The 15,517-nt window shown below is 47.2% G+C and overlaps 2 protein-coding genes across 3 annotated transcripts in view; both read right to left on the reverse strand.

Annotated features, from left to right (window-relative positions):
• CCM2L (CCM2 like scaffold protein) overlaps positions 1-15,517 on the reverse strand; it is an 881,881-nt gene that overhangs the window by 357,531 nt on the left and 508,833 nt on the right. The window lies entirely within an intron of this gene.
• EFCAB8 (EF-hand calcium binding domain 8) overlaps positions 1-15,517 on the reverse strand; it is a 63,471-nt gene that overhangs the window by 27,554 nt on the left and 20,400 nt on the right. For both annotated transcript variants that reach the window (XM_083507349.1, XM_083507350.1), the window contains exons 6-13: positions 13,493-13,661; positions 9,824-9,929; positions 9,285-9,369; positions 7,556-7,668; positions 6,423-6,496; positions 4,772-4,902; positions 1,699-1,766; positions 89-237 (exon numbers count right to left, since the gene is read on the reverse strand). In XM_083507349.1, coding sequence (XP_083363475.1) covers positions 89-237; positions 1,699-1,766; positions 4,772-4,902; positions 6,423-6,496; positions 7,556-7,668; positions 9,285-9,369; positions 9,824-9,929; positions 13,493-13,661 — 895 coding nt within the window. The remainder of the gene's footprint in view (positions 1-88; positions 238-1,698; positions 1,767-4,771; positions 4,903-6,422; positions 6,497-7,555; positions 7,669-9,284; positions 9,370-9,823; positions 9,930-13,492; positions 13,662-15,517) is intronic.

Here is a 15,517-nt window from a genome sequence, read left to right on the forward strand (position 1 = left end):
CTGGGGACGGACGGACAGGGATCCCCCACATTTCCAAGCAGGTGCAAGGGGCATTCCCTTTCCCCGCCTCTCGCACCCAAACCCCTACTTTGTCTTTGGAGACGCTGACGATGGTGTTCCTCTGCCCGTTGATCATGATGTGGGTGACAGCCGTGGAGTGGCCCTTCATCTGCGTGATGGGGCTGCTGGTAACATAGGGGTTCCAGATGCGGACCAGGGGCTCGTACCCTCCCGTCACTGGCAAAAGAGAAAATGCATTTCAGGAGCTGCGGCGGAATCGCTCCGCTTTTGCCATATCCTGTATACCAGAAGGAGCATCTCCACCCCCATCATACAGCCCAGACACTGTGGTCCAGCGCTGAGGGCCTTCTGGCGGTTCCCTCACTGCAAGAAGCCAAGTTACAGGGAACCAGGCAGAGGGCCTTCTCGGTGGTGGTGCCCGCCCTGTGGAACACCCTCCCACCAGATGTTAAGGAGAAAAACAACTACCAGACTTTTAGAAGACATCTGAAGGCAGCCCTGTTTAGGGAAGTTTTTAATGTTTAATAGGTTATTGTGCTTTGATATCCTGTTGGAGGCCACCCAGAGTGGCTGGGAAGACCCAGCCAGATGGGCAGGGTATAAGTAATACATTATTATTATCAGTACTTTTTTTCTTTAAAAAAATGTTAAGGGGTACTCTCATTTTCCTACTCATATTGAAATACTGCCCCTCAATGAGGCCAAACTTAGGTTCACAAAATGTTTAGGGGTATGCGCACCCCCAGAATAAAAGCACTGATTATTGTTGTTGTTGTTGTTGTTGTTGTTGTTGTTGTTGTTGTTGCTGCTGCTGCTGCTGCTGTTGTTGTTTTATGTTCTAACTGCAGCACTGAGGGAACATATTTTATGGCATGATTAGCTGCTAACATGCAATGATGTTAGCAGCTAATCATGCCATTGCATTAGAAAATACATCCCATCAGTGGCACCGTTAGCGGGACCTGCAGCCACTTTTAAGGGAGCCCAGCCAGATGGGCGGGGTATAAATATATCATTATCATTATCATTATCATTATCATTATCATTATCATTATCATTATCATTATCATTATTATCATTTGCGGGGTGCACTGACTGATCGATCTGCGGAACTGTCTGCATCGCTTTCTTGGGGCAGCCATCGCAAAGCATAAGCTGATGGCAATAGCTGAAGCTGAAGGATTGCAGCAGACACATCAGAACAACACAGGTTCCTCATCCCTTATTTAGAGCCTTCAAATTTAAAACAAACACCTTGGATTAGGAACAGAAAGGAGCCAGGAGCCAGTTCAGTTGTTTCAAGGGCAGTGTTTTGCCTCTGCTCTCCATCATCCCAGACCTCCAGAGGGATGCTGAGACGTTTGGAGAATAAATTTGCGGTTTTATATTTTGATTTTGTTCTGTGAACCACCCTGAGAGCTCATAGGGCGGTGTATATAAATTCAATAAATAAAATAATAAACTAACTGGGTCACACCCTTCTTCCCGGTTAACCACCAGGGCAGCAAGGCCGTTTCGGTGCCTCGACTGGGTTAGAAACAAGACTCGACCGGATCCAGGTAAATCGTTGCCAACTGAGAATACCTGGAGGTGCCGTTCTCTCAGGCCCCTGGTCACCAAAGAGGATACCGGCTCCAGAAGGAGGCGGTTTTAAGGAGCCGTTTCTAGAGAACGTACCGAGGATGTTCATTTCCGAGGAATAGTCAAAGCAAAGGATGCCTTTCTTCAGAACGATCACCGCTGATCTGGGACAAATGGAAGAGGGGAGGTGTCGATTAAGTACGTCCGTCTCTCTTCTTTTTCTTTCAAAAATAAATGGCTGGCTGGCTTTCTGAAGAAACGGGCCAGAAAGACATTTGCCGAAAGCATGGTGGGCTGCAGGACGACACCCGGCCATGATCCAGGAAGGAGCAGAGGCGCAGAGCTCGACCTGGATCTCTGCAGCAAGTCTGCAGATTGCAAAGTGCGCCACCGCGCATCTGACCAAGTAGGTTCTTGCCTAAGAAACCTCAAGGCGACGTGAGGCCTGTCCTGTGTTTAGAAACCAAGGGGCCAAACCCTTTCCCTTTCCTGTCTGAAAACCCACTCTTTACTGCTGAATTGGAGCAAACGTCAATCTGAGGAAAATCTGGCTGAAGTTTTCTCTGATTCAGCGGTAGAGATGAGGTTTTCCAAGGGGGAAGACGCAGGGCGAGTGGGAGTCTGGATGAGCTCTAACCCTGCTATCTTTTAAATCAGTGTTTCTCAACCTGTGGGTCCCCCCCCAGATGTTGTTGGACTACAACTCCCATCATTCCTAGCCAGCATGACAACATCTGGGCACCCACAGGTGGAGAACCACTGCTTTAAATGCTTTCATTTCACACTATTCTATGATGAACTGAAAACAGAGATGTTGGATGCACCTTTGTTAACTATGAAAATCCTTTTCATAAAAACATTAAAAAAACAAAAACAAATTATTGCTCCTAAAGAGAACAATGAAGTGCAACACCACCATCTGCTGCCCAGTTCTTGGAACTGCAACCTTGAACTTTTGGTGATCATAATTCCTGGCACTTCCAGGCTGCAAAGGATATCATATGCATAATCTCGTTGCAATCCTTGGAACAACCCTGTAAAGCAGAAGGCCACTGACATTATCCCCCCTTATTTCAAGCCAGGGAGGCGGCTGAGATGGAGCTCGCCTAAGACCGCTGAGTGTGTGGGAAAGATTAGATTCAAACCAGGGAATTTAAGATTCAGAGCTGGCTTAAAGGTAAAGGTAAAGGGACCCCTGACCATTAGGTCCAGTCATGGCCGACTCTGGGGTTGCGGCGCTCATCTCGCTTTAGTGGCCGAGGGAGCCGGCGTACAGCTTCCGGGTCATGTGGCCAGCATGACTAATCCGCTTCTGGTGAACCAGAGCAGCGCACGAAAACGCCGTTTACCTTCCCGCCGAAGCGGTACCTATTTATCTACTTGCACTTTGACATGCTTTCAAACTGCTAGGTTGGCAGGAGCAGGGACCGAGCAACGGGCACTCAGCCCGTTGCGGGGATTCGAACCGCCAACCTTCTGATCGGCAAGTCCTGTGGTTTAACCCACAGCGCCACCACCACCAAACTCCCTAACCAAGTTTGTCCAAGGGAATCATTTGCCCTGCTTTGCCCATGTAAACCAGAAACAGGGCCGCCCAGGAGGCAAGGTGAGGAGGATGCCTCAGGCGGCAGGCTCCGGAAAGACAGCGGATGCCAAGGTTGATCTCTATTCCCTGCTTGTTCCCAAGGTAGATCTTCAATCGCTCCTTCTCCTCATTTTGTGCCCTGACAAGAAAGGTAATGCCTTCTTGCGGAACAGGCACCCTTGTCCTGATTTTGCAAAGAAGGGGAGTGGAGAGGGCAGCTCTTCCCACAGGTCCTTTGGGGGCGGGAGGCCAGCTCATGCGTCCTCCCCATAGGAGTTGCAAGCATTTCTCAGAGAGAGAATACCAGCACCTTGTCGATTTCACTTCCCCGGCTGAAATCAGAGTGGAGGAGAACCTGGCTATACCTGCAAATCCTGGGAGGTTCTGTCCTCCCCAAAGTAATGTTTAAAAAAAAGACCTCCAGATTTAAAGATTTAACCTTTAAAGCCCTATGCAGCCTAGGACCCTCGTACCTACGGGACCGCCTCTCCTGGTATGTCCCACAGAGGACCCTATGGTCTTCAAACAAAAACATCTTGGAGGTCCCAGGACACAGGGAGGTTAGGCTGGCCTCAACCAGAGCCAGGGCTTTTTCGGCTGTGGCCCCGATCTGGTGGAATGCTCTGTCACAAGAGACTAGGGCCCTGCGGGACTTGACATCTTTCCGCAGGGCCTGCAAGACAGAGCTGTTCCACCAGGACTTTGGCCAAGGCACAGCCTGACCCCCTCTCTCCTTCTGTAAACGCCATAGAACTCTAGCCCAATGGTTGCCATTAATTTGATTTTGAATTGATTTTAGAATGAATTGATTTTGGAATGCTGTGTTACTTTGATTGTTGTTAGCCACTCTGAGCCCGGCTTCGGCTGGGGAGGGCAGGATATAAATAAAATTATTATTATTATTATTATTATTATTATTTCCCAGGGGCCTTTCTGGGACCCAGGTTTCCCATTTGAAAGGTCCCTTGGAAACTCTTGTGCATTTACAGCCTCAGCCACAAATTCCTGATGGACAGTACGTTTCTGAACACAATTCAAAGTGCTGGTGTTGACCTTTAAAGCCCTAAATGGCCTCAGTCCTGTATAGCTGAAGGAGTGTCTCCACCCCCATCGTTCTGCCTGGACACTGAGATCCAGCGCCGAGGGCCTTCTGGCGGTTCCCTCATTGTGAGAAGCAAAGCTACAGGGAACCAGGCAGAGGGCCTTCTCGGTAGTGGCGCCCGCCCTGTGGAACGTCCTCCCATCAGATGTCAAAGAGATAAACAACTACCTGACATTCAGAAGACATCTGAAGGCAGCCCTGTTCAGGGAAGTTTTTAATGTATGATATTTTAGTGTTTTTTGGTTTCTATGGAAGCCGCCCAGAGTGGCTGGGGAAACCCAGCCAGATGGGCGGGGTACAAATAAATTATTATTATTATTATTATTATTATTATTATTATTATTATTATTATACTTCCCATATTTTATGGCTCTCTGAAGTTTCTGACCCTTTCCCTACCCACCTTCCGGTGGAAACAGTAATGGCGTTTCAATCCCACCTTGGGTTCATTTCCAGAGCAGAGAGAAAAAGGCCTCTCTTACTGGGTTTTACCAATGTTATGCAGCGGGAGAGAGGTGAGGGCCATGGCCGTCTTCTCGGCTGGCGTGCACGAGGCGACCAGGTTGAGCTGCGGAATGTACTTGATCTGTTGGCACCAGTCTCCGTGCAAAGCCTGGAATGGAGGGAGAGGAAGAGGAGGAGGAGGAGAAGGAGGAGGAGGAGGAGGAAGAAGACGACAACTAAACTTTGCAAAAAAAGAAAGGCCAGAGAGCTGTTAACTAAAAGGAGCGCTCTATCTGCCTGCATGCCCATCTTTTGGAAATCCCAAAGGAGATGTGTACGCGTTAACCTGCTTAAAATGCATGCTTGGTCCTTCTTTGTCTCAATTCAGTTCAAAGCTGGTTTGGAGGCAAATGCAACAAAATGCAGTATTCCACAAAAAAAGACATGCGTTGTGGCTAACATCGTGCGTGAGCCTCTTCCCAAAACAGAGAACTGGATGCAGATTACCGGTAATTGAAGTGTGTACACAGCCCTTTAGATTCCTCCCTTGACCAGAAACCTCTCACTTTCTAAATCAACAAGAAGGAGAAAGGTTGCTGTTTTCATGGTAATGGAAATACCGTATTTTTCGCTCTATAAGACGCACCTAGAGGGGGAGAACAAGGTAAAAAAATATTCTCTCCCTCTCTGCGCAGCACCCCTTCAGCGAAGCGGCAGGAGAAACGGAGCCCCTTCAGGGCTATCCCTGAACATGCAGCTATCCCTGAAGCCAAGAGAGCAAGAGGGGTCGGTGCACACCACCCCCTCTTGCTCTCCTCCATAAGACGCACACAAATTTCCCCTTACTTTTTAGGAGGGGAAAAGTGTGTCTTATAGAGCAAAAAATACGGTAAATGCGTCTTCGTCTCCCATTTACCCTCCTGCTTTTCTCCAATGTCATGCCTGGTCAAATAGGTTTTGCGGGGTTTTGAAGCAATTCCAGAAGATGCAAAACCCGTATGCCAGAGGCAAGAGTCTGTGCAGAGCATGAGCAAAGATCCCCATTTCAAACTCCCTGGAAGACAGCTAACGTCTGTCTCCAGCCTTAATCATCTGTTGTCTCGGTGAATTTGTAAAAGGTGTATTCGTTTTGGCTTGAACCGCACAGACATAATAATCAAGATCTTTGAAAACTGGGAGTGGGAGCCTGAACGAGAGACAGAGAGGAGAACTAAGCAAAACTCACTTCCTCAGGACCTTTCCATGATTTGGCAATCCAGATTATAATGGCAAGGCTAGGAGCAGGTACCTGGAATAGCCAAAGGCCCGCAGGTTGGATGAATACTGGTTCCAACCACCACTTGCCCATCAGTGAAAAACTTAATGGAATTTAAGCCGCCTCTAAGGTACAGCAGATGCCAACATTGTACCTGTTCTTCCAAGATTTTACAGGGAACTTGAATTAGCAAAGAGAACTGCAAAATTTAGTTGTAGGTCTGCCGCCTTATTCTATTTAATTGTGATCTTTTAATTCGGGGTTTTATCACACACTCTTTTTTTTTTTATTTTGATCGTTTTCACTGCGGTCCTTAAAAAAAGATATTAAAGGTTAGGATAGAAACACGTATAATAAATCAATATTAAAAGCAGGGAGCGCCTGGCAGAAATCACCCTAACTCTGGAGCAGGCAGATTCATGAGAAAAACTCACAGGGACATGGAAATTCCTGTATTGTTCAGCCTTGTTTTTCAGGAGGATGTGGACGGGGACTCTAGACATGCCACCTGTGAGGACAAGATCCAGGGAAAAACATTGTGCGCCAGCAGAGCCAAAATATAATGCATTGACTCTACTCCCTTGTTTGTGACTGTTAATCCACAACAGATTAATAATAATAATAATAATAATAATAATAATAATAATAATAATAATAATAATGTATTACTTTTACCCCACCCACCTGACTGGGTTGCCCCAGCCACTCTGAGTACCCCACTCCAAGAGAATATAAAAGAACACACGATACATCCAAAATTAAATGTTTCCCAATACAGGGCTGCCTTCAGATGCCCACAAAAGGTTGCATAATGGGTTACCTCTTTGACATCTGTCTGGAGGGTGAGAATTGGCTAAAAGCACAAGTTGGACATCATCATAGTTCGCACATTCCACTAAGCCATGGTCTGTTTCACAAACTATGAGCTGCCCCACAGGCGACTGAGGAAACATTGGCTTGTTTCTCCAGAGTTTCCTTTGTTTTCCAGCTGCTAAACTACCTTTGTAGTTTAGTTTAGTGAATGTCTGGGGTGGGGTATCTGTGTGGCATAGGAAGGGGGGTGCAGTAGGGGCAGTTCGCCCCGGGTGTCACCCAGAGGGGGGGGTGACAAACTGGAAAAAATAAGTACAGTGGATGCTCAGGTTGCGAACATGATCCACGCGGGAGGCATGCGCAGGGTTCCCATATGACGTTGGGCCATAGACCTGTAGCTTAGTAAACCATGGCATAGCATTACATGTAAACAAAACAAATCTCTCTCTGAAGGTCTGATCTGGAGTAATGGATCCGCAACCTTAACAAAGTCTTACTTGGCATTCATTTGCTACCACTGAAGCTCAGCTTATGAATAAAGCAAATATTGCAAAGGCATCCCTACCGCTCAATCTCTCATCTGAAAGGAAAGCTCTGTCAGTGCTCAGCAAAAGGGGGGGCACCAAAGATCAAACATCGCAATAAGGGTCGACTTGCACCCCTTTTGTGGAAGCTCAGGGACCAGCAGCTCCCCCTCTGCCTGGCCAGCGTTGTGAGCTGTCCCCCCACACCAGCCTGGACCAACTGGGCTCACCTATGTAGCTGCGGACATTGAAAAGCCCGTTCACCACAACATCCGATGAGGTGAAGATCAGGACGTTCCCTTTCACGTCCCCAACAGAGAAGATCGCTTTGCGGCCATCGGTCCTAGTTCAGGTAGGAAAAGAAAAGGGATGAAGGCCAAAACCTGCAAGTGCAGCACAGGTGCGGAACAGGTGAGAGCTTGGCCTACCTGGGAAGCAGGTCAGCCTTGGACAGAAGCTCTGCCTGCTTCTTTGCTCCAGGTAGCAGAGCAGAGCGCTGGAATTGGGATCCAAAATGGGCATCGCTCCAGATTTCCTCTGGCCACAAGGCAGGAGCATAAAGTATGGGGGGGGAGTTGTTTTGTTTGTTGTTGTTGTTATTAAAAAATAGTCTCACCTTAGAGACCAACTAAGCACCTTAGAGACCAACTAAGTTTGTTCTTGGTATGAGCTTTCGTGTGCACACACACTTCTTCAGATACACTGAAACAGAAGCCACCAGACCCTTATATATAGTGGGAGGGTGGGGTTTTTCTCAGGAGGGTGGTAAGAGATGGGTGATTGACTCAATGGGTATGGTAAACCTGTGGACGACTGTTAACGACTGCAATTAGTCCTACAGAAAAAAGGAAGGGATAGTATGCAGATAACCCCACCCTCCCACTATATACCGTATTTTTTGCACCATAACACTCACTTTTTTCTTCCTAGAAAGTAAGGGGAAATGTCTGTGCGTGTTATGGAGGAAATGCCTACGGGTGGCATGCCTACAGATTTTCCTCCTCTAAAAACCATGTGTGTGTTATAGAGCGAAAAATACGATCTACTGGTCTGGTGACTTCTGTTTCAGTATCTGAAGAAGTGTGCATGCACACAAAAACTTATACACAAAACAAAACAAACTTAGTTGGTCTCTAAGGTGCTACTGGACTTTTTTATTATTATTATTTCGACTGCGTCAGACCAACACAGCCACCTACCTGAATCTAGAATCATGTTACGCATTTTTGCATTTCTATACTGTAAACTGACCTATGATCCTCGGGTAAAGGGTGGTATATACATCTTAAAGAATCTTAAGGAGGAATATCAGCATGTTATTGAATCAACCAAATCCACTGATAAGCAGCAGGAAGGGACAAGCCTTGTTCTTCTGTATTGACATGTGCAATAAACTCAAACCAGACTTCTGCAAATCTATCCTTTTTTGCATTGTCCCCTGGAGACGCGTTGTTTGCCGCTCAACGTTTCTAATACTGTAAAGCAAGTTGCCAAACTGTGAAATGCCAAAATGAAACACTGGCTCCATTTAGATCTCTCCTGACATGGGCCATTGCAACTCTAGCGGCTGCCCCCTCCCCCCCCCAAAAAAAAAGCAAGAAGGAGGAACAATTAGCTCTTCATTATGTATATTAAGATCAGCTTCCTCAAAAATAGGTAACAGTGTGAGCTGAGGAGAAGGGATAAGACAACAATTTGAAAATTGTATTGATTTCTTTAAAAAAACACAGAACCAAAGGTTTGTGCTTTTCCCCATTCCCACCGTAAATGAATAGGGGATCCAGCAACTGGGCAGCCCCCGTAATTCTAATTGCCAAGTGTGGTTGTGTTGATGGTTAGTGTGGGCCGGGTCTGGAAACAGAGTGTTGGTTGTGGCTGGGGCTGGTCCAGCCTGGATCTGGGGAGATGCTGAGAGGGGGGTGAGAGGGGAAACGCCCCCAGGGTCTTCTCTTGACGTACCAGTAGTCCATAGCCGTGGCACACCCTTCCAAGTCGACGAGAGTGAAGATCCGGTCGCATTTATTGCCACCAATGTCAAAGAACTCTGGGTGGAAAGAGGGAAAGCGGAACACTTTATTCGAGGGCTGTGCGTGCGTCGCTCCCTTTCCCAGCCTGCAGGTCTGAACTGACTCCACTGAAAGGCATTGCGCTTTGAAGACATAATGGAAGCTGAATCAGAGTTTGACCTCCAGAGTCTCTATTCGCAAACACAAAGCACCACTGGATGCGCCAGTCAAACATCTTCTCCCTTTCCCTGTAACACAGCTTCCCCTGTGAATCTGGTGGGAAGCTGACTCAGAAGTCCAGAACATGCGAAAACTAAGTTCCTCTGGGCACAGTACGGAACCAACCTGTGGAACTCACAGCTGCATGGTGCATATTTTGAGGGAAAGGGTTGCAAGCTCAGCATACAGAGGCACACACTTGATTTGGGGAAGCAGGGATTGCAAGGCAATTGGGCGGCGGAGGGGAACTTGCCCTTTGCGTTCTGCACTTACCAATATCCTGGTCTGTCGTTGCAACCGCCAGTAAGTTGATATTGGTGAGGCACACCATGTCAATCACCCAGAGTTTCAAACTGTGACGTCGTTTGCTCTGGTCCAGCTACACAGAGAGAGGGGGGGGTTCACAGAGCAAAGAAAGTGATGGGGGAGACAGAAGGAAGGAAGGTTTGCTGTTTGCACATCACATATTTCATGTCTGGAGCCTCATACTGCTGGCAGGCTCCGAGAGAGGAGGAGGAAGATGAAGAAGAACCGGGGGGGGCATATGATGGGGTGGTGGACCTGGCTCAGAGGGCAAGGAAATGAGGAAGCAGGGATGCTTCCTCCAACCTTCCTGTGGAGCAGAGAACCTCAGCTTCTCGGCTTTCGTTGAAAGATTCAGGACATAGAAATGAAAGTCCTTTCCTTCTTTTTCTTTTTCAAAGATTTTATTGATTGACAAAATTGTGTGCAATGTCTCTCTCTCTCTCTCTCTCTCTCTCTCTCTCTCTCTCTCTCTCTCTCTCTCTTTTCCCAAGTAACATTTTTTACAGATCAGTTTCATTTGTTGAGACATTAGGAAGAAAAGGGGGAAGGAGATGGAGGGGGGAAAAGATGGGTGGGGTTGGGGTCAGGTGGCGATGTTTCTATTTTACTTACTATATGTGGGGTTTGGTGTCAGCGTTGCTTGTGCAGGTTCTTTGCTGTTCGCTTGTGTTCCTTTGGTGGTGAGAGAGGTTGGGGTTGGCCTGGGGTGTGGTTGTTCGTTTGTGGTTGGCTGTGGTGGTCTTTGTTTTCATGTGTGAGTGGGGTGGGTGGGTGTTTTGGATCAGGTTAGCCATATTGATCAGTATGCTGTTGGTGGATTTTTGTCATTGTCTTGTTGGGCTGTGTATGTGATAAAGGGGAGCCATACCGGGGTAAAGGTGTCTTCTTCTATTTGTCCCCGTGGCAGTTTCAGTTTATTGGTTAATTTTTCTATTAGGGCTGTTTCCCATACTATTTGGAACCATTGGTCCATGCTTACTCCTGACAGGTCTCTCCAGTGTCTGGCTATGATGCTTCTGGCTGCTGAAAGTAGGTGGGTTATGAGTTCTTTGAGGTGTAAGTGGGCATTATTGTCATGAAAGTCCTTCTTCAAGCAGTGCAGCGTTAATCTAGGGAACTCCCTCCCGCAGAAGGCAGCAATGGTCTCTCTCCAACTTGGACAGCTTAAAGAGAGGATTAGACTACCGTAATTTTCGCTCCAAAACACGCACTTTTTTGCTCCTAGAAAGTAAGGGAAAATGCTTGTGCGTGTTACGGAGCGAATGCACGGATCGGAGCCATGGCTGCCGTCAGTCAAGCAAAGCGGGAGCCGTTTACACGCTCTATGAGGCTCTCGCTTTGCTTGCTTTAAAGCGACCTGGAGCCGGGGAGGAGGGAGGGAAGGAGAGCAATGGCAGCAAAGTGGACACGGAGGAGGGACAGACGCTAGCAAAAGTCTGCGCGCTCTCTAAACAGAGCAATGAGGCTGCAGAGGGACAGCAGGAAAGATAAAATTTAAGCAACCAGCAGCAAAATAAAACCAACCTCGAGCTCTGAGCCACGCAGTGAAAACCAGGACGTAAAAAAAAAGGCTGGGCATGAGGGAGAGGGGAAAACTTGCAAATCCCCTGATCCGCTGGGATGGAGCAGCTTGTTTTCAGGCAGGCTAGATTTGAGCATTGTCTGGGTCCTAGTGCCCCTACCGCTTTTTTGTGCTCCATTCTATTGCTGCTGGTGGCTGCTTATCACTCAGGCTGCAAGGAGGAGCGCTTTTACACAGCTAATGGCGAATCCCCTGCAATCCAAGTCCTCCTCACTTGCTCAAATCTATTCTGCCTCAAAACAAGGAGCGGAAGGAAAAGGCTGCAAACTGCTAAATGGAAAAAAAAAACCCAGGCACAGGGCAAATACCTTAAGTATACCTTTAAAGCAACAGTGCTCTTTCCCTCCCTCCTCCCCGCTCAGCTCCCCGAAAAGCTCCTTCTCCACACACCCCACGCTGCTCCTTGTCCCTTGAGTGCTTTTCCTTCCCTCCCCACTTAAAACGTGGTTACAAAGCATGGATCCACATGGATCCTCAGGATTTTTGCACTGGGTCACCCCAAATTCACCATCAGATCACATGTCTGTGGCCACAGCATGAACCACAAAAATCATACATCCACTGTTTGTTATGGTTGGGAGCGTGTTATAGAGCGAAAAATACGGTAATTCATGGAGAAGAGGACTATTGATGGCTACTAGCTGGGATGGTTCTGCTCTGCCTCCACAGAGGCTTCTGAATACCAGTTTACCAGAAACCACAGGAGGAGAAGAGAGTTGCTCTAGTGCTCAGATCCTGCTGTGCTGGTTTCCCACTTGCATTTAGGGAGAGGCTAGGTTTGCATATTTAAAGTATATTAAAGCACTTCTATTGCCTTATCACAGCAAATCTGCCTTTTGAGGGTTGCTTTTTTGTTTGCTTTTAAATAATAATAATAATAATAATTATTATTATTATTATTATTATTATTATTGTTGTTATTATTGTTATTATTATTATTATTTATACCCCACCCACCTGGCTGGGCTTCCCCAGACACTCTGGGTGGCTTCCAACAAAATATTAAAATACCGTAATGCATCAAACATTAGAAGCTTCCCTAAACAGGGCTGCCTTCAGATGTCATCTAAAAGTCTAGTAGTTGTTGTTCTCTTTGACATCTGGTGGGAGGGCGTTCCACATGGTGGGCGCCACCACCAAGAAGGCCCTCTGCCTGGTTCCCTGTAACCTCACTTCTCACAGTGAGGGAACCGCCAGAAGGCCCTCGGCGCTGGACCTCAGTGTCCGGGCAGAATGATGGGGGTGGAGACGCTCCTTTCAGGTATACTGGACCGAGGCCTTTTAGGGTAAAGGTCAGCACCAACACTTTGAATTGTACTCGGAAGCGTACTGGGAGCCAGTGTAGGTCTTTCAAGACCAGTGTTTGGAAAATAAAGGATAAATGTTTTGGCGAGTGCAGGATGACTAACGCAAAGAAGCCTTAAATGCCCCTCATGCAAATCAGGATCGGTGATCATTGTCATGCAACCTTCACACATTCAGATCAGAACAAATGTTCAATAAAGACCAGATGCAAGCTAACTTTCACCTGGGCTTTGTAAGTAGGTCTTCTAGAGGGGTCCTGAGAAACATGTTAAGCCACCGTGCGATTTCATTTGCTCTCCACTCACTCAACTCCACCTTGGAGCAAATCCTGGCTTTAAAATCCTGGCTCTGAATGCCACCAGCCATAGCAGAACATGCCCACTTGGGACCAACTGACCTACAAAATCACCCTGCCCCATATACGACCCCTCAAAGGCTTTGATCAGCGGAAACGGCACAACCGACAGGCCCCACTTGAAACCCTTTTTGTAAGAACTCAGTTGTTTAGTCTGGCAGCCCCGAGACTTTGGAACTCCCTGCCTATTGATCTCGCTGTATTCCTTTCGGCGTCTGCTAAGAACATTATTGCTCAGACGAGCCTGCCCAGGGGCTTAGAAAGTTGGTGTGAATTTTCACCTGCTTTAGTACTTCAACTTTACATTTTTTTTCTTGGCTTTTCTTGGGAAACTCAAGAGAAAAGGCGAGTCCTCCGTACCAAACCACCATCCCAGGCTGGCCAGGCTACCTACCACAACAGTACGAAGCCTTTTAAAGGTGTCGCTCCAGTATTGCAGGATCCCGTCCCTGCTCACGGTCAGGAATCGTCCAGACGGCGATCGGCTTTTCCTCGCCCTCTCCAGAAGCCCCCTGTTCTGGTTTGGGAAAAACTGGATCTTGACAATTTCCTCAGAGTGAGCCCTGGAGGAAAAGAAAGAGAGGAAAGAAAGAAAATGGCTACAGACACATATACTGTGCTTAGGAACATAGCAAGCAAACTTAAAACCTTAAACTTAAAACCTTTAAAAAAATATTATTTTTTTATTCCGTCAGGCCTCTGCAGGCAGTTAAGAATACATCTCCTGGCAACAGTTTATTGATGCTTAACCTTTTTCCTACTTTTAAACTGTTTTAAAGTTTGTTTTCATGCTTTTATTGTAGGGCTTCTGTTTTTTAGCACGGTGAACCACTTTGGTGTGTTTTGTGATTGTGGCTTATCAATGCTTTTATAAATAAAAAAGAAGAGATCTGTACTCCTGTGAGATCAGAAAACCATGCAAGGGCAAAGGTGCATTTGCCATCAGAATTCATAGGTGAGCGTTTTGAGACCTTGGAGAGCACAGGATTCATTTCAGTCCAAGCGGAAAGCAATTCCACCATCCAGGAGAGCTCAGGGCTTGTCTTAACTCACCTCAGGCTAAGTTCCCATCAGTGTGTCCAGTCCCAGCACAGAATCACCTCTTAGTGTAAATTGGTTATTGTATTTTAATATTCTGTTGGAAGCCGCCCAGAGTGGCTGGGGAAACCCAGCCAGATGGCCGGAGTATAAACAATTTATTATTATTATTATTATTATTATTATTATTATTATTATTATTTGAACCTTCCTCTGCATGACTGTGGTCAGCCTCCTCAGTTTCTGGTGCCATCAGCCTGCCCCTTTGTCCTTCCACATCACAGACGCAGAATCTTGTCCTCTCCCTTTTATGAGGGTCAACCAAAAAGTCACAAAATAGTGAGTACTGCAAGGACCACAATAGCTCCAGGACCACCTCTCTCCAGATGAACTGGCCCAGACCCTGCGATCAACTTCTGTGGCCTTTCTCTGTGTGCCTCCTCCATGAGAGACCCGGAAGCCTGGCACCACAAGAACAGGGCCTTTTCCGCAGTGGCTCCCTCTTTGTGGAACACTCTCCCCAGGGAAGCTCGCCTGGCACCTTCAGGCGCCAGGCAAAAACGTTCCTCTTCAACAAGGCCTTTGTCTGATTGACACCTGATGCACTTTTAAATGTGATGTGGGAGGGGTTACTGGTATGCTTTGGTTTTTGTTGTGTACTTTGTGTTTTCTACCTTGCATTTTTATGTTGCGAACCGCCCTGAGGTCTACAGACAAAGGACAGTAGACAAATTAAATAAACAGCAAGTGAGATTTCAGGTTCTTGAAATTTTATTATGTTTCGATATTCTGCTGGGGGCTGCCCAAACTGGTGGGGAGGCCCAGCCAGATGGGCGGAGTATAAATAGTGGAATGATGGTGACGTTGATGGTGATTTTGTCGTTTGTACCCCACCCATCTGGCTGGGTGTTGCCCCGGCCACTCTGGGAGACTTCCAGCATATATTTGTTGTTGTTTAGTCGTTTAGTCATGTCCGACTCTTCGTGACCCCCTGGACCAGAGCACGCCAGGCACTCCTGTCTTCCACTGCCTCCCGCAGTTTGGTCAAACTCATGTTCATAGCTTCCAGAACACTGTCCAACCATCTCGTCCTCCATCATCCCCTTCTCCTTGTGCCCTCCATCTTTCCCAACATCAGGGTCTTTTTCAGGGAGTCTTCTCTTCTCATGAGGTGGCCAAAGTCTTGGAGCCTCAGCTTCAGGATCTGTCCTTCCAGTGAGCACTCAGGGCTGATTTCCTTCAGAATGGAGAGTTCTGATCTTCTTGCAGTCCATGGGACTCTCAAGAGTCTCCTCCAGCACCAGAATTCAAAAGCATCCATTCTTCGGCGATCAGCCTTCTTTATGGTCCAGCTCTCACTTCCATACATCACTACTGGGAA

This window comes from Podarcis liolepis (assembly GCF_965112155.1).
Source record: "Podarcis liolepis genome assembly, chromosome: 6".
In the NCBI taxonomy this organism is placed as follows: domain Eukaryota; kingdom Metazoa; phylum Chordata; class Lepidosauria; order Squamata; family Lacertidae; genus Podarcis; species Podarcis liolepis.